Below are 23,157 nucleotides of genomic sequence, written 5' to 3'. Positions count from 1 at the left end.
GAGAAATAATTTGGCTTGTTCATACTATTTGGTTTTTAATGGAATTTAATTTTAAAGGTTAGAATGTCATAGGTTTGAACTTGCATCTCTGGTTGATGTTTCTATACAGCTATTCACTAAATTGGTTTGACATGACTTCTCCATACTATTCTTTATCTATAATGAAATGATTCTTTTTTCGCTTTCCTTACTAAATAATTATAGATACTACACTTGTTACTCCACAAAACATTATGCACACTGTGTTACTTTGGTCTATTGCCACACTAGATAGCTGCCAAAGAATATGCATGATTTGCTTTGATATATTGCCACACTCGCTAGCCCCCAAAAAACTCATGCATGCATTAAAACTTAATTCTGTTTATCATATCGTTTTGTTTTTACATTTACCGTCAGCTATGGTAAGAAGACGTCTCTATAAATTGCTTCATACAAGAATGAAATAATGCAACATAAAACAAAGGTCTCATAAAAATAAGTGTAGCTGGTTTTCTTTCGATCAAACAATGGCTTCTGTTAAACTCGCTTCTTTGATTGTCCTGTTTGCCACATTAGGTACGTAATTTATCCATCTTTCTTACCAATATCATACATGCATCTTTGGTTGTTCCAATTTTAGTTGACTTTGCCAATTGCAGGTATGTTCCTGACAAAAAACGTAGGAGCAGCAAGCTGCAATGGGGTTTGTTCTCCATTTGATATCCCACCATGTGGCTCTCCACTTTGTCGATGTATCCCTGTTGGTCTAGTTATTGGTAAATGCAGAAATCCATATGGAGTTTTCTTGAGGACGAATGATGAACACCCTAACTTATGTGAGTCTGATGCCGATTGTAGGAAGAAAGGAAGTGGTAACTTTTGCGGTCATTATCCTAATCCTGATATTGAATATGGATGGTGTTTTGCCTCTAAATCTGAAGCAGAAGACGTTTTCTCTAAGATTACCCCAAAAGACTTGTTGAAGAGTGTTTCCACTGCTTAATTTCGATATCCAGAACAAAAACCATGTATGCATTACTTTAAATAAACAATCTTTGTTTCCAACATAGGAGTTGGATTTCTAAGATACAAATCACAATTCCAATAAATGTTATATGTGCATGGTTTGCAGTGCTGTAATATAGGCAGTTGCTCTTCAAGTAATAAATATTATGAATCTTCAAATAGAAAAGAATAGGAGTTGGATTTATAAGATAACCCTCCCAAATTTAAATACACGGTGCATCTCATGGTTTTAAATTGCGGTTGCGTGTGTTGCGATTGTGGTCATTGCGTTTGTTGCGATGCACTTTGCAACCGGTGTGAATTTTTTTAGATGCGTATTTGAAATACAATATTGAAAAATATTTAATGTTAAGTTTTTTAATTACATATGAAGTAAATTGAGCTTAAGGATTCTAATGTTTAATTTTTTTGATTAAAATATTTAAAGAATCATCGTTAAAACTGTTTGATAAGGTTTTTAATATTATTGGAGATGCATCCACAATATTGCAGGTATATGATTAGTGTATAACAATTAATCTATTTTTTAATCGGAATCATGTTGTCCTAACTCACTATTGAACTTTTGTCCTACGAACGAAATAAAACTGTTGTAAAAACTTAAAAATACTTTTATTATTATTATTATTATTATTATTATTATTATTATTATTATTATTATTATTATTATTATTATTATTATTATATTTTAACACAAAATACTATAAACAATAAACAACAAAACACAACATTTTCATTGATTGCAATAAGATAAACTAACTATTTTATGTTATATGAAATGACAATATAGAAAAACAAATTCAAATACATGATTGAACTATAAATGATTGATAAATATTTTATTACATAGTACCCACATCTCTCTCTGCTTATTTTCTAGTATAAATTAAAAAATTTATAAATATAATAATCACACATTTCATTTCATGAATACATATAATTGAATGTTATAATTAATCCATTTATCTTGGACTCACAAAATACAATTTTTTTTTAGAGTTGTTCAACCTATAGTGTCTTTCTACAATCCTGTATATTGAAAATGATTTAAAAATATTACACGCTAAGATAATTGCAAAGTCAAAGAAAATATTACTAAAAGTCTCGTAAACATAAGATTACTTAATAATAATTTGTTTCATAATAGGAGCAAATTCATAGTGTAACGAACTCAATGTAGGTACCATATTCGGTCGAAGAGATATGATGATCAATTGATAACGATTTTTAAATGAACAATACAAGCGTATAAAATTAATATTTGGTAAAACATGAAAACTAACTATAATAATTACTCACTTATTTAGGAACATTTCTAAGTAATATTCTTTCCCCACCGTTATCCGTGATGTTAAGTATTCTTCAATATTTTTTGGATAATTATTTGTAAATCGTACTCAAACTGGATCCAACGATCCATAAGTAGACAACTTATTTATTTCTATACAAAGACGGTGAATGTACCTAAATGGTTAAATAAAATACAAAAAACATGTGAGGAATTAGTTATATACAAAATAATGAATGTACCATAATGAGATATACTTATGTGTGTCGAACTTGTAGTAACCCTATGTCCAGCTACCATTCTCCCACGATCATATCCTTTATATCTTTAGGAATCATAATGAATTCCTTTAACCCCTCTATCTCTAGATCATGTTTTAGCAGAAGAGTAAACACCACATCTTCGTTACGTATAACGTAACATAACATGTTGGTGTATGATTCTTCATAGAGAGCCAATAATCTGTTATGGATCTCTCTACTGGTGGGGGTGGTTGAACAACTTCCTTTCATGCTTGCACCACATACAATATTTCTGGCAGGCAATTGGTCATCAGCATCACCATCTTCATTTCTACACTGTGGGGAGGTTCAACTTATTCTCTACATCATATAAAATATAGGAACACAAAAGTAAGTTAACACAATATATATCATACATTTCAGATATCAGAATATTCTCACTCTCACATTCCGCATATAACTCTTATATTTTTTCCAATTCTTTTCGGCGAGTTTCCCGCCCCGCTTCTAACTTCTCATCAAATTCTTGCTTTTGAGTATCAATCTTCCTCTGAATATCTTCCAACATTTCTTTTTGCACCTGCCTGGTGCTTTTTCTAAGCGTACCAAAAACACTCTCAGGTCGATGCCATTTCCAACCCCACAGACACGCCCATCATTCTCCTTTATTCTGATTGCTTCTACTAAAATATCATGTCGTGGTTTTGGAACAAAGGAACCTTCACGGGCTAAGTTAGCTAATGAATCCTACACAACATGATAAGACATATATTGTTTATTACCAAAAGGGTTTAAGTAACACATAACATACGCATCACAAATCCTACTTATAGTTTTCTCAGCGAATGCTCTTGAGGCATATAAGTTTTACTCTCCATTTGGTTATTGTCAAACTCTCTTCTAGTTCTCATGTCGTGATGGTGGAAATGGTTCCCGATCACGACTCATGGAGTCTTCTTCTCTTAGTTTTTTTTAGAAATTATGGTTTTCTTAAGTTTCTTGTATCCCCCAAGAGACAATTTATAGGGGTATTTGTTCTTTGACTTGTTCAGCTTTCCTACTTCACTTTTAACTTGTTTAAAACATATGAAAAATATTAATATCCATGGTTGTATCCATTAAATTATCAGAAAATACAACTCGTACTAACCATGAACTTCTTGAACCTACGAGACTTCACAAACTTTTCCCAAACCTTCTTGCCAAGAAAAAGATATTTCACCCATGGGCGGTCAATATCAGGCTTAGGCTTCGTAATGTAGTCACTAGTGAGTCGTGACTTAAAAATTCTCCAAGCCATACCAGCATAAGTGATCTACGTTTTCTTTAACTTCTATTCATAATTAAACTCAAATCTCAGCTATATATTTACATCAATAAGTATGTATTAGCGTTTATATAAAATAATATCGAATCGATGAAAGTTAAAATTGATATACCTTAATGTCTGTCCATATGCTAATTTTCACCTCATATACTACATCTTTCCAGTCATCTAATAATATGTTGACTTTGCTACGTCCAAGGAAGACAACATAACTCTTAAAACAGAGGAATGAAGACCATCAAGAATAGTATAAACAACACTATCGACCAGGAGTTTGACAGCTGAGTTATGGACTTTTGCTAATTTAGTCATCATTGTGGCACCTCTTTGATTTTTTTTCTGTTGTTCTACTACAGATTGAGAATCATTTGAACGGTGTCCATTTGAATACATAGTTTCGTTGCTACTAGATGAAGAAGAGGTCATCTACAATAGCATTGTCAAGAATAGAATCAACAACAATAGTATCTACAATAGCATCATAAAAAAAAAATTATCAGCAATAACACCAATAATAACATCATTAATAATAGCATCATCAACAAACATAATCAACAACAACAGTGGCATCAAGACACAAACATCAATAATAGCAGTATCAACAATATAATCATCAACAATAACATCATCAACAAAAGCATCATCAATAATAACATAATCAACAATAGAATCAACAATAGAATCATCAACGAACATCATCAATAAACATCATCAACAATAAAAGTGGCATCAAGATACAAACATCATCAACAATAGTGTCATCAACAATAACATCAATAATAACAAATACATAAACATAAATGAAAAATGACAGTACTGTAGGTGCATAGGGAAAACATTTACGTACCGGAAACATGATGAATAAGTAAACAAATGTTATCAGAATCTTTGACGTCCTCCTTGTCAAGAATGAAGAACACGGTATCAACTCCTTCCTAAACGGTACGAAAGCACAAACCGTGGTTCTGGTTGAAAATGTTGTTGTTTCTTCAGGTTTGAAGATGGTGTTGTTTGGTTAGGTTAGGGTTGAAAATCGTGTTGTTTCGTCAAGGGTTTGAAATAGTGTTGTTTGGTTAGGTTAGGGTTGAAAATCGTGTTTTTTCTTTTCTGTTGTTTCTTTTATGTTATGCATGGGGTCTATCCAAAATATGGTGAATTGTGAAAAAAAATAATCATGGAAACTCTTATCCCAATACTTATAATCTAGGGTGGATAGAAGACCCAAAATAATTCTACAATAAACACTCAATATTATGAGGAACCACCAAATTCTCAACAATCCAACTTTGAAATGTTAATGGAGAATTTTATTGCGATGCAAAGTTGCTCTAACTTGGAATTTATAATGGAGAATTTTATGGCGACACAAATTTGATTATTTTGTTATTAAGCACATTTTTCCTCTGAATTATGATGTGTTTGGAGATGAAAAATGAATAAGCAAAACATATAAAAAATGTTATTGTAGAAGGCTCGTTGGTTGGGCCCTGTGTGTGCCTAGTGCACTTTGATGCAATTTTAAGCAAGACGAGAATTCTCGCCCTAAGCGAGAAATCCCTTCAAAAATCATTCCTTGGTTGATGGCTAAGGACATGCAAATCTTTTTTGCAAGGGGTTGGAATGCAAGGATGATTAAAACCTATACTCGTGAAATTTAAACTATTTTTCTATTTAAATATTTTTTCAATTTGAAATGTTTTTGCAATAATGTTGACTTCAAAGAGATGAATTTATCATGAAGAACATATTCAAGAGGATAGCTTGATCCAAGAGGTTAGCTAGATAAAATATCTTGAGCATTTTCGACCACTTGGGTTATATTCAATAAATAACAACTTCAATGGATATCATTTGATATTATGGTGTTGTCATCATCAAAACTAAATAGCTAATCAATTGATTGCACACTTCACCACCTTTAGTCACCTTGACAATACCTACAAACACATATATCCATTGTCACAAGTCCAATATGATGGCCTATTACCCAAACCCAGGTTATTTCGTGCCTTATATCGAGCGACATATCACCACGTGTTTGGCACTCGACAATTGTTGAGTCAATGGGCATATTTTGCATACTCACATGCCTTCTTTGTTATAATCCAGTAAAATTGTCCTAGTACAGACTCCACAGAACTCTGATCGTACCTATAGTTATTGAAATAAAACAATATATGATCCTAAATATGAGCAATAATTGAAGAATAATGTCACAATGATCAGAACATATCATGATAGAGCCGAAAGACTTCTCGAGACCCACAGGTTCTTCCAACCATCTTACACTAAAAAGCGATCAATTTTACTCATAGCACCCCATTCGACTGGAACCACCTAAACCTCCTACCAAGAATAGGGATGTCATTTAAAGCCAAATCTTTAATAAATTCAACAAAATCTGAAGATTGAAACCTTGAACCTGAACCATGTCCCCATCTTTCATGAAGCCTAACCATTGTGTTGAAGTATCCCACCACACACCACTTACTCCCACCAAGATCGCCATCACAATTATAACATAAACATTTGAACTATATTTTATTTTGTTATTTCCCCATACATTGATGTATAAAATATTTTGTCTCATTACATTCTTCCACACCTTTATAACCACCTTAAATCCCACGTTCATTATTTATTCACATATGTACCCATTTCACTTATTCACTATTTTTTTTTTGAATTTTTTATTATGTTTTTTTTATGAATTTGCATGTTTTAAAGAGCTTCACAAATAATTTAAAAAATGTTTTGTAGGTTAATTTATCTTATTATTAAATCTCATACTCAAGTATTTCATTATTTGTTTAGTGTTTCTTATGCATATTATATTATTTTAAGGTTTTTAACTAGCAATATTTATTTAGTGTTTTTTATTTTATTTTAAATCATGTCCACTATTATTCACTTTTTAAGTTGATTTTATTGAACAAGATTATAATTTTTGTTAACTCAAATATTGTATACACTATTACATTATTTTTGAATTTAATTATAAAAAATGTGTAAGCATAACTTATTGCTTTTACAAATGAGTCATTATTATTTATTGTAAAGTTGAATGGATGATCAACCCTCGAGAGAAACGACATATTATAACTTATAGACTTTAATTGACAGTTATATGTTTAACAAAAATTAAAAACTTTAATGTTAATAATGGACATTAATATAAATTTTAATGTAATTAATCCTAATATAAAATACTCGAATCGGTTTTCATACTTTTTTAAAGAATAGATCTATGATTAATAATAATGCTGATAATGGCATAAAATTAATAATATTACATATTATCGATATAGATTATAAAAAAAGCTCTCACATAATTCCTTTCCATAATAGAAACTTTAATGATAGGATTACACACTTAATATATATTTTTTTAGTTCAGTTTATATTCCCATCACATATCCAAAAAAATTGAGTTGTTAAACTTGAAAGTTCATTTTAAGTGTTTGATTTTTATTTTTGCAATTGCAATAAAATTTAATCTTCTAATCATTATATTTTCACGTAAAGATAAAACCATTTTTTAATATAATTTTATTTTTGTTTTCATGATCTTTTATATATATATATATATATATATATATATATATATATATATATATATATATATATATATATATATATATATATATATATATATATATATATATATTCTTTTGTTTTAACAACATGAAAAAATCCTAAAATATAGAAACCAAAATATATTTAATTCTAAAAACACTATATATTTTTTCTCAAAAGACATCTTTGCTTTTTTATTTCTCAAAAAACCAATAAAGCAAACTTTCACATTAATACTTATCGAAATTATTGTAACACCCAGATATAATATATATCTAAAAATAGATATTATTCATAGTATGTAATACTGGTACTGAAATACATAAGCGCCTAATAGCAACAATGTACATATTATATGTCCCAAAAAAAAATCCTATTTGGCACTAAATATACACAAAGATGCCCAAAATTAAACTAGGAACTAGATCATTATAGAATGATCTCAAAAATATTTACACAATGGAAAAGCCATCAAAAACATCAGATAAGCAAGAACATCCCGCTATCTTGTCCTTACTCTTCGCCTGATCATAACTACATGAAAAATAATTAACAACATGGGTTGAGATAATAATCTCAGTGGGTTCTGTTGAGATTAATCATGCTAATCATTATGATTTAGGCTAATACAGTTTTATTAGTTTGTTTAGTTTACTCCATCATGATTGGTAAATAAGGGATAAGGATGTTGTATATAAAGGATATATTGCCACATGTAATCAATCAATAAACATAACAATATTTCATTTCATCTTCTTCCTTCTTCTTTATTCGTCTTTCCCTTCCACAGTTTCTGTTATGCTTCCCTCCTGTTTTCTGTTATAATTCTGCAAGACTCTTGATAATGGCATGGTTATATCCCACCATGAATGAATCTTGATGAATCTTGATTAATCACAATATGGTATCATTCGCCAATCCGATCCTTTTTCCGCTGCTATCCCACTGAATTCGTTCCTCCATCTCATTTCATCTCTCTCATTCAATTCATTCGATTCTCATGGCTCCCTCTCGAGCTTCATCCTCATCAACTGATCCTGCTTTGGATCAAACCTCGCCGTATTTCGTTCATCCCAGTGATGGCCCTGGCTCTGTAACAGTTCTTCCCAAACTCACCGGTTCCAATTATCATTCATGGGCTCGAAGCATGAAGAGAGCTCTTGGTGGAAAAATGAAGATTGAGTTCATTGATGGCTCTCTCCCTGTTCCATCAGATTCTTTTGATCCATCCCTGCATGCTTGGAACCGCTGCAACATGCTTGTTCATTCTGGGATCATGAATTCCATTTCAGATTCAATCTCACAGTCCATTGTCTTCATGGAAAATGCGTTGGATGTATGGAATGACTTGAAAGAAAGGTTTTCACAGGGCGATTTAATACGAATCTCTGAGCTGCAACAAGAAATTTACAACCTGAAACAAGAAACCAAATCAGTTACAAATTTTTTCTCTGATCTTAAAATCCTTTGGGAAGAGCTGGATCTGTATCTACCATTACCAATCTGCACCTGCCGCATAAAGTGTACATGTGAGGCTATGCGCAGTGCAAGATCTAATCACCAGCTATTGCAGATCATCAGATTTTTGACTGGTTTAAATGAACAGTTTGCTGTAGTGAAGTCCCAAATTTTATCGATGGATCCATTACCAAATATGAACAAGATATTTTCCATGGTGATTCAACATGAACGCCAACTCCAGCTCCCCATTCCACATGATGAAGCCCAAACACTGATCAATGCTGCTGATTCCAAGAGGTTTGGAACAAGAAACAATGCCTTCAAACACGGTGTTCGCATTTGCACATTCTGTGGCAAGACTAACCATACTGTTGAAAATTGCTTCAAGAAACATGGTGTTCCACCCCATATGCAGAAACAATTTCAAAATTCAGCTAGCAATGTGGCAACAGATGGAAATAATGATGGATCTTCATCTCATAATGCTGATATTCAGAGTGACAATTCACCTATGACTCAAGGCCAATTCAGTGCTCTAATGGATCTACTTCAGAAATCTAATCTTGGACAATCTTCAGCACATGCTTCTTCCAACCAAGTTGATGTTGGTCATCCATCAACAGGTAACACATATCATTGCATGCATAGTAATAGTAATGGCTCTTGGATCATTGATTCAGGAGCTACTTATCACATTTGTACCTCTGTTAAATGGTTCCATACATATAAGAAAATTATCCCTATCAATGTTAGATTACCAAATGGACAATGTCTTGTTGCTGATCACTCTGGAACAATTCATTTCTCTTCTGATTTCATTGTGCATAATGTGCTTTTACTCCCTGAATTCTCTTTAAATTTATTATCTGTTTCAAAGTTGTGTGAATCTTCTAATTACATTGTCAATTTTCTTAAATCACAATGTGTCATACAGGACAAACTCACCCTGAAGATGACTGGTTTTGCTGAGCAGAAAGATGGATTGTATTACCTAACACTGAGAGATAATGATTCACCTGCCACACACACACCTGTTTTAACCACTGCTTTAGCAGCTAGTGTCATCTTACTTGACAAAGCCTTATGGCATTTTAGATTAGGACACTTATCTCAAAACAGATTATTGTACCTACACACTCAATTTCCTTTTATCAAAGTTAATCACAAGGATGTTTGTGATGTTTGTAGTTATGCTAGACAAAGAAAACTCCCTTATACTGTTAGTAATAATAGAGCTGCTCATCCTTATGATTTGGTCCATTTTGATATTTGGGGACCTCTTGCAGTCCAATCTTTACATGGCCATTCCTATTTTTTAACTGCTGTTGATGATTGTAGCAGATATACATGGATAACACTAATGAAAACCAAATCTGAAGCTAGACAGCATGTCATTGATTTTGTCAATCTCATAGAAAACCAACATAGTCTCCATGTCAAAATCATTAGAACAGATAATGGCCCTGCGTTTAATATCCCTGAATTTTTTTCATCTAAAGGAATCATCCATCAAACCAGCTGTGTTGAATCTCCACAACAAAATGGTCGTGTGGAGAGGAAACACCAACATTTACTAAATGTTGGGAGAGCCCTACTTTTTCAATCCAAACTTCCAAAAGAATTCTAGTCATATGCTATCCTACATGCCACATTCATTATAAACAAACTTCCTACACAAGTCTTAAACAATATGTCTCCTCACTTCATACTGCACAACACTCATCCTGATATGCACAACCTTAAAGTTTTTGGATCCATTGCTTTTGCATCCACACTGCATATGCACAGAACCAAATTAGAGCCAAGAGGTCAAAAATGTGTTTTCTTAGGATACAAAAATGGTATGAAGGGTGTGATACTCTATGACATTAACAGTCATACAGTTCTGATTTCTAGAAATGTTATACACCATGAACATATTTTCCCTTACTCAAATGTGAATTCCACTAACTGGACTTATCACCCATACAAAGATTCTAATGACTTATCACACAATGAACCTACCACACATGTTCCAACACAAAACATTGAACCCACAACTGAGGAACATGATCCTTATTCTAACACAACCACTGACACACTGCACCATGAACCTCTGGATAATATTGATGAAAACCATGACACTCAACCTGTTACTGATGCACCAGTCATTGACAGCAGGCCTGTTAGAGCTAAGCATACACCCCATTATCTCTCAGATTATGTGTGTAATACATCTGATGTATCAGCAGTCAAGTCATCATCAGGTACAACTAACTACCCTATTTCAAATTATGATTCCCTGCATTTTCTATCTGCATCTCATCGTGTCTTTGCATCCAATATCACTTCCACACATGAACCAAAGAACTACAAAGAAGCATGTTTGTCTGAACATTTGATCAAGGCTATGAAGTCTGAATTAGATGCACTAGACAAGAATAGGACTTGGAACATAGTTGATCTGCCACTACATGTCAAACCTATTGGTAACAGATGGGTTTTCAAAGTGAAACATAGAGCAGATGGCACAATAGAAAGGTATAAAGCCAGACTGGTTGCAAAGGGATACAATCAAATTGAAGGGCTTGATTTTTTTGACACATTTTCACCTGTAGCAAAGCTTACCACTGTCAGAACTCTTCTTGCAACTGCTGCCATCAACAACTGGTTTTTGCATCAATTGGATGTTAACAATGCTTTTCTACATGGGGAATTGCAGGAAGATGTATACATGACCATACTTGAAGGTGTTACATGTCACAAACCTAACCAAGTGTGCAAACTCCAAAAGAGATTATATGGTCTTAAACAAGCCAGTCGAAAATGGTATGAAAAATTGACAGCTTTACTCCTGCAGCAAGGTTACACTCAGTCTGCTTCTGACTACTCACTATTCACTTTGAAAACCAATGATCACTTCACAGCCATTCTAGTATATGTTGATGACATAATCCTAGCTGGAACATCCATGTCTGAGTTTGATCGCATTAAGCTTATCCTGGATGAAAATTTCAGCATAAAAAATCTGGGCATACTCAAGTATTTCCTTGGCCTTGAAGTTGCTCATTCACAGGCAGGAATTTCATTGTCCCAAAGAAAATACTGTCTTGATCTCCTGCAGGAATCAGGCATGCTTGGATCCAAACCAACTCCCACACCTACAGATCCATCTGTCAAGTTACATGCTGACAATGACAAGGCCTTTGAGGACATTGGATCGTACAGACGACTGATAGGACGACTGTTATATCTTAATACCACACGCCCAGATATTACTTATGCCACACAACAACTTAGCCAGTTTTTGCACAACCCAACAATGGCTCACTATCATGCTGCCTGCAGAGTCATTAGATACTTGAAAACCAGTCCTGGCAGAGGAATAATATTTCGAAGAAATGCTGAGCTGCAATTACTTGGTTTCTCAGATTCTGACTGGGCAGGCTGCATTGACTCAAGAAGATCCATTTCAGGATACTGTTTTTTTCCTTGGAACCTCTCTTATATCGTGGCGTACAAAGAAACAGGACACCATTTCCAGATCATCATCAGAGGCAGAGTACAGAGCATTGTCATTCGCCACATGTGAACTGCTTTGGCTGATTGTTCTCATGAAGGAACTGCACATCAAGTGTACCAAACTTCCTGTTCTTTATTGTGACAGTCAAAGTGCAATGCATATTGCGTCCAATCCGGTATTCCATGAACGAACTAAGCATCTAGAAATTGATTGTCATTTGGTTCGTGAGAAACTTCAACAAGGATTACTTCGACTTCTACCTATCTCTACACATGAGCAGCTGGCTGATTTTTTAACCAAGGCATTACCAACTTCAACATTCAACAAATTCATTTCCAAGCTTGGCTTGATAAATATTCACCATGCTTAGCTTGAGAGGGGCTGTTGAGATTAATCATGCTAATCATTATGGTTTAGGCTAATACAATTTTATTAGTTTGTTTAGTTTACTCCATCATGATTGGTAGATAAGGGATAAGGATGTTGTATATAAAGGATATATTGCCACATGTAATCAATCAATAAACATAACAATATTTCATTTCATCTTCTTCCTTCTTCTTTATTCTTCTTTCCCTTCCACTGTTGATCGCTCGACTGTGTGAGTCGAGAATGGGATACAAACTGCAAGTGCACAGTTCTATCGCGTAGTTTTAAAAGATATCGATCCCACAGGGACTTATGAATCGATGTACCGTTATCTAAAGTTACTACGTAAATCTAAGGTGAAAATGTTTGATTGTTTGGGGAAAAACTAAGAGCTAAACTAATATCTAGATTAAATATCAATAAAACGGATATCGGTATGTAGTTCGTCAAAACTAGGGAATCAATTCCTTGTCGGTCTCTCGGTTTTAAAATAAATCGTTTCGATTAACTTTATTGGTTAAAGGTTTTATCTCAAACTCTCGCTCTGTTGAAGAAACCATGATCTTATATTAATGTAGCTGTCACTTATAATTAAGTCAAAAATCATATTTTGAAAACAATAAAGTTGCAGAAACTCTTTTTAAGAAAATACTGACCGTTTTAAACACCCTTATCTCAAACTCTCGCTCTGTTGACTTAGGTTATACAATTAAATCTAAATGCTTAACTCTCGTCCTCACATTCAATCTTTAAAAATACTTTTTGGAAAAAGGTCAGAATTTAATTAATTCTAAAACTTGCTCTCGCCCTGAGATAGACTTAATGACTAACTTACACTGTCCAGTTAAAACCTCAAACTCTCGCTCTGTTGGTTTCAACTTCTTTATGTCTTTTACTTTTGTAAAAAATCTTGTTATTAAACCTGTAAGTTAAGACCATAAAAAGATTGATTCTAATTTTAAGTTTGAATAGACCGACTCAGTCTTGACCCCTCTTTCTGCTTACTTTACATACCGATACCTAGGCGAATTAGCCAGACATGCTAACTAAATAATAATTATTATCATGCATACACAGACTCATTTCAGGCAGGCAATGTAAATAAACAATAGAGTAAAACATTAAATATTAAATAACAATTAGAGAACCTGAATGCGTAATACAAAGGTCTTGAACACTCCTCCACAAGCCGGTAGGATTTGTTCTTCGATTCTTCAATTAAACAGTAAATTAAATCAAGGAAATAAAAAACTCGAATATAACGTAAGGTTAAATCCGGTATAAAGTTGCACAGTAGTTTCCGGTGTAGAAACTACTACGCGAAAAATATCTAAAAATTAAAAAACGGGAAAGGTAAATTTGCAAGGGAAGAAGAAAATAAAACTTGCACAATAAACAAATAAAATAAACAATATTAATTCTGCTGGAAAAAGAAAAATAAGCAAAAGCTTGAACAGAAAATCGGCAGAGCTTCGGTGTGTGTAAACGGCAAAGAGAGGAGAGCCAACGAGAGGGATTAGGGTAGCTATTTATAGTAGTGCTACTGACTGCCTTTTTCTTCTTTTCCACGAGTCTTCAGCGTGCTAAATTCACGGCTTGGGAATAGGACACGAAGTCCTCAACGTTACTTCCATTCCTCCGAGAGCGTAACTTGCGCCAAAAAGCTAGTGGACTGGTGTGACGCTCGTCACACCATGTGTGACGTCCGTCACAAGGCTACTTCGCGTGACGCTCGTCACGCGTCCTGTGACGTCCGTCACAGGCACAGCATTGGTGACTTGTGCGCTTTGGGCTGGGCTTTGGCCTTTGGTTCCTTTTCTCTCCTTTTTGTTCCTTTTTACACCTCCTTTTCTTTCCTTTTTCACTTTTGCTTCAAAATGGGTACCTGATATAAATAGAAGAGGAATACTGCATAATATCTGATAAAATGAGATGAACTAGCGTAAATGATAAAATAATTTAATTGAATTAAGTCTTAAAAAGCGATATAATTTCGTGTTATCAAACTCCCCCATACTTAAATCTTTGCTTGTCCTCAAGCAAAATTCAGTATAGAACTTGTTAAAAGTTTTAGCCTGATGAAATTTTAAAGCACACATCAATTCGTACTAGGTCGCCAATGGATTTTTGTTTAGGAGGATTTTTGAGTTTAATCTTGACATCAACAACTACCGTTACAACTTAGATAACCCTACCTTATGCCAATCAGTTCAAGTACCCTATGATAGCTATCCTGGTTCCTTTAGTCTTATTTTACCCGTTTTCATTCTAGCGAAATCACATTAAGCCCTTTATCTTTTCGCGCACATAGTGGAGTAACCGGTTAGTGATTATGATCCGCATTTAGCTAGAAGTTCTGGTACATAAGTCGGATAACTTCATTATTCAGTCCATTGCAAATTGCGGGGGATCGAACCGTAGTCCGCCCTACCAAGTTCAGTACCAGATTCCTACTGAACCAATTCATAATGGATCTTTCGTATTGTGCTTTTACATGATCTGCAACCTTTAGATTAAATGATCTGGTAAGGATCACCTAATTTACTTAGTGCATTTCTTGATATATTCATATATTTTATGTTACTTTGGGGATCATTCACTTATATTCATCGGCTCTCCACGTAGTTTGCTATTAAGATGGTGCTGACTTCTGTATAAACTACTTGGGGTTACCATAGAACTAAAAGTTCAAGGAGTTCGGTATAATAGGTACTTATCCTGATCTAACATATTGAGGTTCTCAGAGCGTTGTTATGGTAATGATTTTGTTTTGATTTCACTCAAATTTTATAAAGTAAGCAACCTTTATACTTATTGGGTGTGTTAAAATTTTTTGTTATGGCTCAAGAAAGTTGAGGGAAATAGATAATAGAAAATTTTTTTCACATTCAGGACTTAACTTATATTTTATTTATTCATAATAAGAAAGGGAAATAACAATGAAGGAAAAAAACATACTTGAAAAAAAAAAAAATGAGAATGGAAAGAATATTGTTTCCCCCCCATACTTGAACTAAACATTGTCCTCGATGTTTGAAGGGAAAGAAATACAAGATGGAAAGGAAAAAGAAAATAACAACTAAGGCTGCCTTCCACCTCTGGTTCTTGGTCCTGGTGATCTTTGACGTATGTCTAAGCTGTCGAATCTGCTAAACAACTCAGTAAACCGCTGGTCGGTTATGGCATTCCGAGCATCCTGTTGCTGTTGCATTTGACGCATCATCTGCATCATCTCTGTATTCTGTGCCTGCATTCCATCGATAGCATCCATAATGTCATCGTTGGTCGCAGGCCTTCGTCGTCGACGACGTTGGGAGGATGGGCTGGCTGCATTACTGGAAGGGTTTAGCGGGACTGATTGTTGTGTTGGCGGATGATCACCTTGTTCCATTTCTGCAAACTCATCTGTTTGCTGGTTTGTTTGTGAAGGCTCGGTGGTTTCAGGAGCGCTAAGATCGTAGAGGTGGCGGTCCGGGTTTGTGACATCCGTTAGGGTGGTATTGGGTAGCACAACACTTGGGACAGCTTGGTTGTTCACCATAAGATAATAGCCTCCGCCTACTCTGTTTTTAATCAGGCGGCTGGAGCGGCAATAGCTGATATCCATAGACAGGGGAGGTAGGGATTCTAAAGTTTGGAGTTTATCCCCTAGGTTCAGGCCAAGTGCTATGGAGGTTATTAATCCACCAATTATGAATGGTTGCCGGCCTCTAGCACATAAGGTGCGGATATGATGAAAGAGAAAAGAGGCGGCGTTTACCTTAGTATCCGATTCGAAAACGCACTGGAGGAAAAGAGTTCTTTTGAGTTGACCTTACTGTTGTTTGGTCTTCCAAAGAGTGTGTTTTGCAGGATACGGAGAAAATAACGGATGGTGGGGTTATGGATGTGGGAGAGAAGGAGTTCTTCCCAGTTGTAGGTATTTATACCGGAAATTTTCTTAAAAAGGTCGAAAACTAGAACTGTGTTCCAGTTTGAGGTTGGAGGGATTCTGGCATGGAGCAGACCTTCTGTGGGAAAATGTAGCATGGCACTCAATTGGCGTTGGGTTAGAGAGTACTCGGTGTTAAACATACGGAAGGTTGCCGTACCGGTTAGAAATTCACCTTCACCGGCGGGAGTGGTGTAGTCGTAAGAACTTAGGAATTCTAAGGTTAGGGAAGGATAGGTGGGTTGGTTATGGGTGCAAAGGAAGGTTAAATCGGCTTTACGGAGCATCCACTCGATACCTTGGAGTAAGCCAATTGTTGTAAACAAGTTAAATCGGGGTACCTGGTGGAAGCGACGCCTCGCTGTTGGAAGCGCTCGAATTGCTCCTGCTGATAGTTGTCATCTCCGGATCGGAAGATGATATTTCCGAAATTTTGATTTCCCGCCATTGTGATGAATTTTTGAAGTGATGATTTGGAAAGGAAAAGAAGTGTGTTTGATATGAGAGATTTGTTTTGTGGTGAATGAAGGGAGTTTTGGTAGGTATTTATAGGAGAAGGATGGAAGGTAGAAAGAAAAAGTGGTTGAAAAGTAATTAAGTGTGGTAAATGAAAAATGAATGGGGAATGTAAAAAGGTAGGGGTGTAACGTTCGTCTCCAACGGCTCCCTAACGTTCACATGTCTGAGAGGCGTTACGCTCGTCACAAGGCTGTGACGCTCGTAACAGGCACTAAGTGTGCCGTCCGTTATGGGTGGTGTGACGCTCGTCACACTTCCTTTTTGGAAAGGCTTAGTAGCGCTTCACAGAATCACTTTGGTAGCATATTTTAATGTTTTATTTAGCTTATGGTTATTTTTAGTCTGCAATTTTTAATGCACTGTGCACGTTACTTGCTTTGTATGATAATAATAGGTAACAACAGTAGAATGTAACAGGCATTTGCATAATTAACTAAACAGCTTCAATAAAAAAAAGAGATCATAATGTATTACAGGAAGGGAAAATAATGAAATGAAATAGAAATAATCATGAATTCAAACAACATTAATGAAAAAATCTAGCCTAAAACTAAATAACTTAGAAAGGAAAAATAACTAAATTCCATCTATCTTCGGATCTCTGGCCGGAGGAGTAAAAGAGTTAACATGATGCCGTAACATACGTAACTGACTTGCCGTGCTGCTCATGTGTTCTAGGACTGCAAGTCTCAAGCTGTAGAAATCTTCCCTGAGGGCGTTTTGTTCTGACATCAAAGCTTCAATGACGGTTTTAATATCTGTTCCTGGCATATGATGTCGGAGATCAGGCATGGCTGATTCTTCGGTCAGGACAGGCTGAGGAGGAGGATCAATATCATGGTAGCCGGATGGGGTCTGAGGGTCAGATTCAGCAAGAGAGATATGGTCAACATAGTGCTCATAGTCATCACAAATCTCATAATCCTGGATGGATTCAGTGGATCCATCAGGAGTTGGGGTTTCATTCAGGTTATAGAGCCAGTTCCTTTGGTTATGAACACTAGTCCTAGGATCGGGCATGGTGAATAGGCAGAGAACCTGGTTATCAATAACAAGCTCAAACTCATCAGACCCTATGTTTGCTATAAACATAGTGTTGAAGAGGAAAGGTATACTCATAGTGGTAATGCCACAAAAAGGGTTCAGGTCAAGCATAGGCTGACGTAATCCAATAGCATTACCTATCATAGTTATCAGGCCGCCTATTCTAATGGGTGCTCTCTCATCCTGGATAAGGTGGTCCAAATTAGCTAACATAAAAGTAGCACCGTTTACTGGACGGTTCTGGAAGCACAAATATGATGAAGAGTTCATCACGTGAAACTGAAGTACTATTTGGCTTCTTCCCAAATAAAGTGTGGGTCAGGATCTTATGGAAATAGCGAAAAGCGGGTTATGTATGTTTCCAGAGAGAAACTCATGTTCTTCGGGCTCATCATTTCCAGTCAGCTTACCCCAAAAGTGTTCAAGCTCTCTATATTCAAAAAGTTCTTCCTGGCTTATAGTGAATGTATCAAAGGAGGTAGGAAAACTCAAAAGGTTGGTGAAGTCTCTAATATTAAATTGGTACTCCATATTGAACATTCTGAACTGGATAAAACCTCTGGTAATTCCTTTTTCATGGCTGGGTAGATAGATTAATGAACTAAGGAATTCTAGTGTGAGCCTCCGGTAGGTGGTGAAATGTCTCAGGATAGGGGAGGTCTCCCATCCTATCTGATTCAGCAAAAACAGGACACTCTGTCTCAGTCCAAGGGCAGTCATAGCCCAATCATCAGCATATAAACTAGGTAGCATCTCTCTAGTGGCTAGTTCTTCAAACCTTCGTTTCTGAGCCATTCCTCTGAACTTGATACCCATACGGTCAAAATGTCCCATCTGGTTAGTGTTAACTAGAGAAAAGAAAACATGAGTTTAAGTCAGGATTTGGCCAAATGCCGAAAGAAGAAAAGAATTATTATTATTATATGGATATATTTTTTTTTCTTTTTGAATAAATCAATAATGAATACTAAATAGAAATTAAAAGAATAATTAAGAGAAAAATAGAGAAATGATAATAATAATAGAATAATAAAATAACAAATTAATTTGTGGGTTGTCTCCCACTAAGCGCTTTGTTTAAATGTCGCAAGCTCGACAAAGAAACTGTTAAATATTGTCTATGAGTCCTGGGGGCGTTTCGTCTAAGTGTAGAATTTGCGAATCCTCGTTGGTTTCCGCATAGTGATAATGTTTCAGACGTTGCCCGTTTACGGTGAACGGTTCTGTAGATTGTCCTTTAATTTCTACCGCTCCACTGGGAAAGATTTTAGTGATGTGAAAAGGTCCTGACCATCTGGATCGTAGTTTTCCCGGGAATAATTTAGTCTGGAGTTAAATAAGAGTACTGCGTCGCCTTGCTTGAAGATTTTCCTTGATATACGCTTATCATGCCATTGTTTTGTTCTTTCTTTATAGATTTTGGCATTTTCATAGGCGTCTCTTCTGAGTTCCTCTAATTCGTTTATGTCAAGGATTCTCTTTTCACCGGCGGCTTTATAATTCAAATTTAAATTTCTAATAGCCCAATAGGCTTTATGTTCCAATTCTACCGGGAGGTGACAGGATTTTCCATAAATGAGCTTAAATGGGGTCGTCCCTATGGGAGTTTTATAAGCAGTTCGGTATGCCCATAAAGCTTCTGGTAATTTCAATGACCAATCTTTCCTTGAAGTGGCGACCGTTTTTTCTAGTATTTGCTTGATTTCTCTGTTAGATACTTCCACTTGTCCACTGGTTTGAGGGTGGTAAGGTGTTGCTATCCTATGTCTCACTCCATATTTAAGTAGTAGTTTTTCGAGTACCTTGGATATAAAGTGTGATCCACCATCACTGACTACTATCCTTGGGATGCCAAATCTCGGAAATATTATATTTTAAAGAGTCTAGTTACTACTCGGGTGTCATTTGTTGGGGAAGCTATAGCTTCGATCCACTTTGATACGTAGTCAACCGCCACGAGTATGTATTTGTTACCGAAGGAGGATGGAAATGGTCCCATGAAGTCTATTCCCCACACGTCAAAAATCTCTACTTCCAAAATACCTTTTTGTGGCATCTCGTCACGTCTAGATATGTTTCCCGTGCGTTGACATCTGTCACACTCCTTAATAGCCGCATGTACGTCCTTCCATACAGTTGGCCAATAAAAGCCAGCTTGTAGGATTTTAGAGCAGGTCTTGGATGTACTTGTGTGTCCACCATAAGGCGCAGAGTGACAGTGTTGGATTATATTTTCTACCTCTTCTTCGGGTACACATCGACGGAAAATACCATCGGGACCTCTTTTGAAGAGTAAGGGATCATCCCAGTAATAGTGTTTTATGTCGTGGAAGAATCGTTTCTTCTGCTGGTAAGATAAAGTAGGTGGAACTATTCCGGCAGCTAAATAATTAACTAGATCAGCGTACCATGGTATGACAGATATAGCTAAGGTGGTTTCTACTTGCATGTCGGAGTTGTTCTCTTCCAAAGTAGCTATGAGTTTATCATACGAGAAATCATCATTAATGGATGTTCTTTCTGGTTCAAGGTTCTCAAGTCTAGAGAGGTGGTCTGCTACTACGTTCTCAGTTCCTTTCTTGTCCTTGATTTCTAAGTCGAATTCTTGTAGTAACAAGATCCACCTTAGGAGTCTAGGTTTAGCATCCTTTTTTGTTAGAAGGTACCTGATAGCAGCGTGATCAGTGTAAACTATTATTTTGGCTCCTACCAAGTAAGAACGAAATTTATCTAGCGCAAATACTACTGCTAGGAGTTCTTTCTCGGTTGTGGCATAATTCATCTGTGCTTCATCCAGGGTTCTGCTAGCGTAATATATAACATGAAGCTTTTTATCCTTTCTTTGTCCTAAAACAGCACCTACAGCATAATCACTGGCATCGCACATTATTTCGAATGGTTCATTCCAGTCTGGTGTCTGCATAATGGGTGCGGAGATCAATGCTTGTTTAAGAGTTCGAAATGCTTTTAAACAGTTATCGTCGAATATGAATTCGGCATCTTTCATCAACAGTCCGGTTAAGGGTTTAGTTATCTTAGAGAAGTCTTTGATGAATCGTCGGTAAAAACCGGCGTGTCCTAAAAAGCTTCGTACTTCTCTCACGGTTCTTGGGGGTTGAAGATTTTCGATTACCTCTATTTTGGCTTTGTCTACTTCAATTCCTCTGTTCGAGATGATGTGTCCTAAAACAATGCCTTCTTGTACCATAAAGTGGCACTTTTCCCAATTAAGTACTAAGTTTACTTTTACACATCGTTCAAGAACTCTTTCCAGGTTTTCAAGGCATTCTTCGAAACTTTGTCCGTATACAGAAAAGTCATCCATGAATACTTCCATGATGTTTTCGAGAAAGTCGGCGAAAATCGCCATCATGCATCTTTGAAAAGTTGCAGGGGCATTACACAGACCAAACGGCATTCGTCTATACGCGAAGGTACCAAAAGGGCATGTGAATGTTGTCTTTTCTTGGTCATCAGGATGAATTGGTATTTGAAAGAAGCCTGAATAACCGTCTAAATAACAGAAATGTGAATGCTTTGCTAATCGTTCTAACATTTGGTCAATGAATGGTAAAGGGAAATGATCTTTTCGGGTTGCTTTGTTTAGTTTCCTATAATCAATGCACATTCTCCATCCCGATTCGATTCGTTTAGTTATAGTTTCTCCTTTTTCGTTTTCAATAACGGTTATGCCTCCTTTCTTTGGTACAACGTGTACAGGACTAACCCATTTGCTATCAGATATAGGATATACAATACCTGCTTCTAATAACTTGGTTATTTCTTTCTTTACTACCTCACTTAGGATCGGATTTAGTCTTCTCTGGTGTTCCCTAGAGGTTTTACCGTCTTCTTCTAACATGATGCGGTGCATACAAATAGAAGGGCTTATTCCTTTAAGATCGGTTATGTGGTATCCTAGTGCGGTTGGATATTTTCTTAAGATATGTAGGAGTTTTTCTGTTTCGAGTCTTCCTAGATCTGCATTGACTATCACAGGTCGTTCAAGTTCTAAGTCTAGGAATTCATATCTCAGATTTTTGGGAAGTGTTTTCAAATCAGGGGTTGGTTTGTTAAGACACTGCGTAGGATCTGGTGTTACTGCTAAGCATTGTTTAGATTTGTCTTCTAAAAGATAGTCTGATGATTTGTCTTCTCCTGACTCTGCTTCTTTTATGCATTCATCGATGATATCCATGAAGTAACATGTATCTTCTATTGCAGGTGCTTTCAAGAATTGGGAAAGAATGAATTCAATTTTCTCTTCACCTACTTCGAAGGTGAGTCTTCCTCGTTTTACGTCTATGATTGCACCGGCAGTTGCTAAGAATGGTCTTCCTAGTATAATAGGTGTAGTATCATCTTCTCTAATGTCCATAATTGTGAAGTCAGTGGGAATGTAAAACTGACCTATGCGTACGGGAACGTTTTCAAGGATTCCTACAGGATATTTGATGGAACGATCCGCTAGTTGTACAGACATCTTGGTCGGTCTTAATTCTCCCATTTCCAGTCTCTTACATATGGATAAAGGCATAACGCTAATTCCGGCTCCTAAATCGCATAAGGCTTTGTCGATGACAAATTTTCCTATGTGACAGGGTATAGAGAAGCTACCTGGATCCTTGAGTTTAGGGGGCATGTTTTGGATTATAGCGCTACATTCGGCAGGGAGTGTAACGGTTTCGCTATCCTCAAGTTTCCTTTTATTAGAAAGAATTTCTTTTAAGAATTTAGCATATGAAGGCATCTGCGTAATAGCTTCGGTAAACGGAATTGTAACGTTTAATTGTTTAAGGAGATCAACAAATTTTCTAAATTGACCTACATCTTTGGTTTTAACAAGCCTTTGAGGGTAAGGTATAGGTGGTTTGTAAGGTGGTGGAGGTA

At 35.8% G+C, this 23,157-nt stretch overlaps 1 protein-coding gene across 1 annotated transcript; it reads left to right on the top strand.

The window, feature by feature from the left end:
- Positions 1-474: 474 nt before the first annotated feature.
- LOC127122064 (albumin-1 C) lies at positions 475-1,167 on the top strand. Its single transcript, NM_001427564.1, has 2 exons — positions 475-558; positions 642-1,167. Exons 1-2 carry the CDS (start codon positions 510-512, stop codon positions 983-985), a joined length of 393 nt encoding a protein of 130 aa, NP_001414493.1. The 5' UTR covers positions 475-509; the 3' UTR covers positions 986-1,167.
- Positions 1,168-23,157: the final 21,990 nt, after the last annotated feature.

Source organism: Lathyrus oleraceus, chromosome 1, assembly GCF_024323335.1.
Source record: "Lathyrus oleraceus cultivar Zhongwan6 chromosome 1, CAAS_Psat_ZW6_1.0, whole genome shotgun sequence".
NCBI classification, from domain to species: domain Eukaryota; kingdom Viridiplantae; phylum Streptophyta; class Magnoliopsida; order Fabales; family Fabaceae; genus Lathyrus; species Lathyrus oleraceus.
Note: the sequence above shows the minus strand (reverse complement) of the source record. Positions and strands in the feature narration are given on the sequence as shown.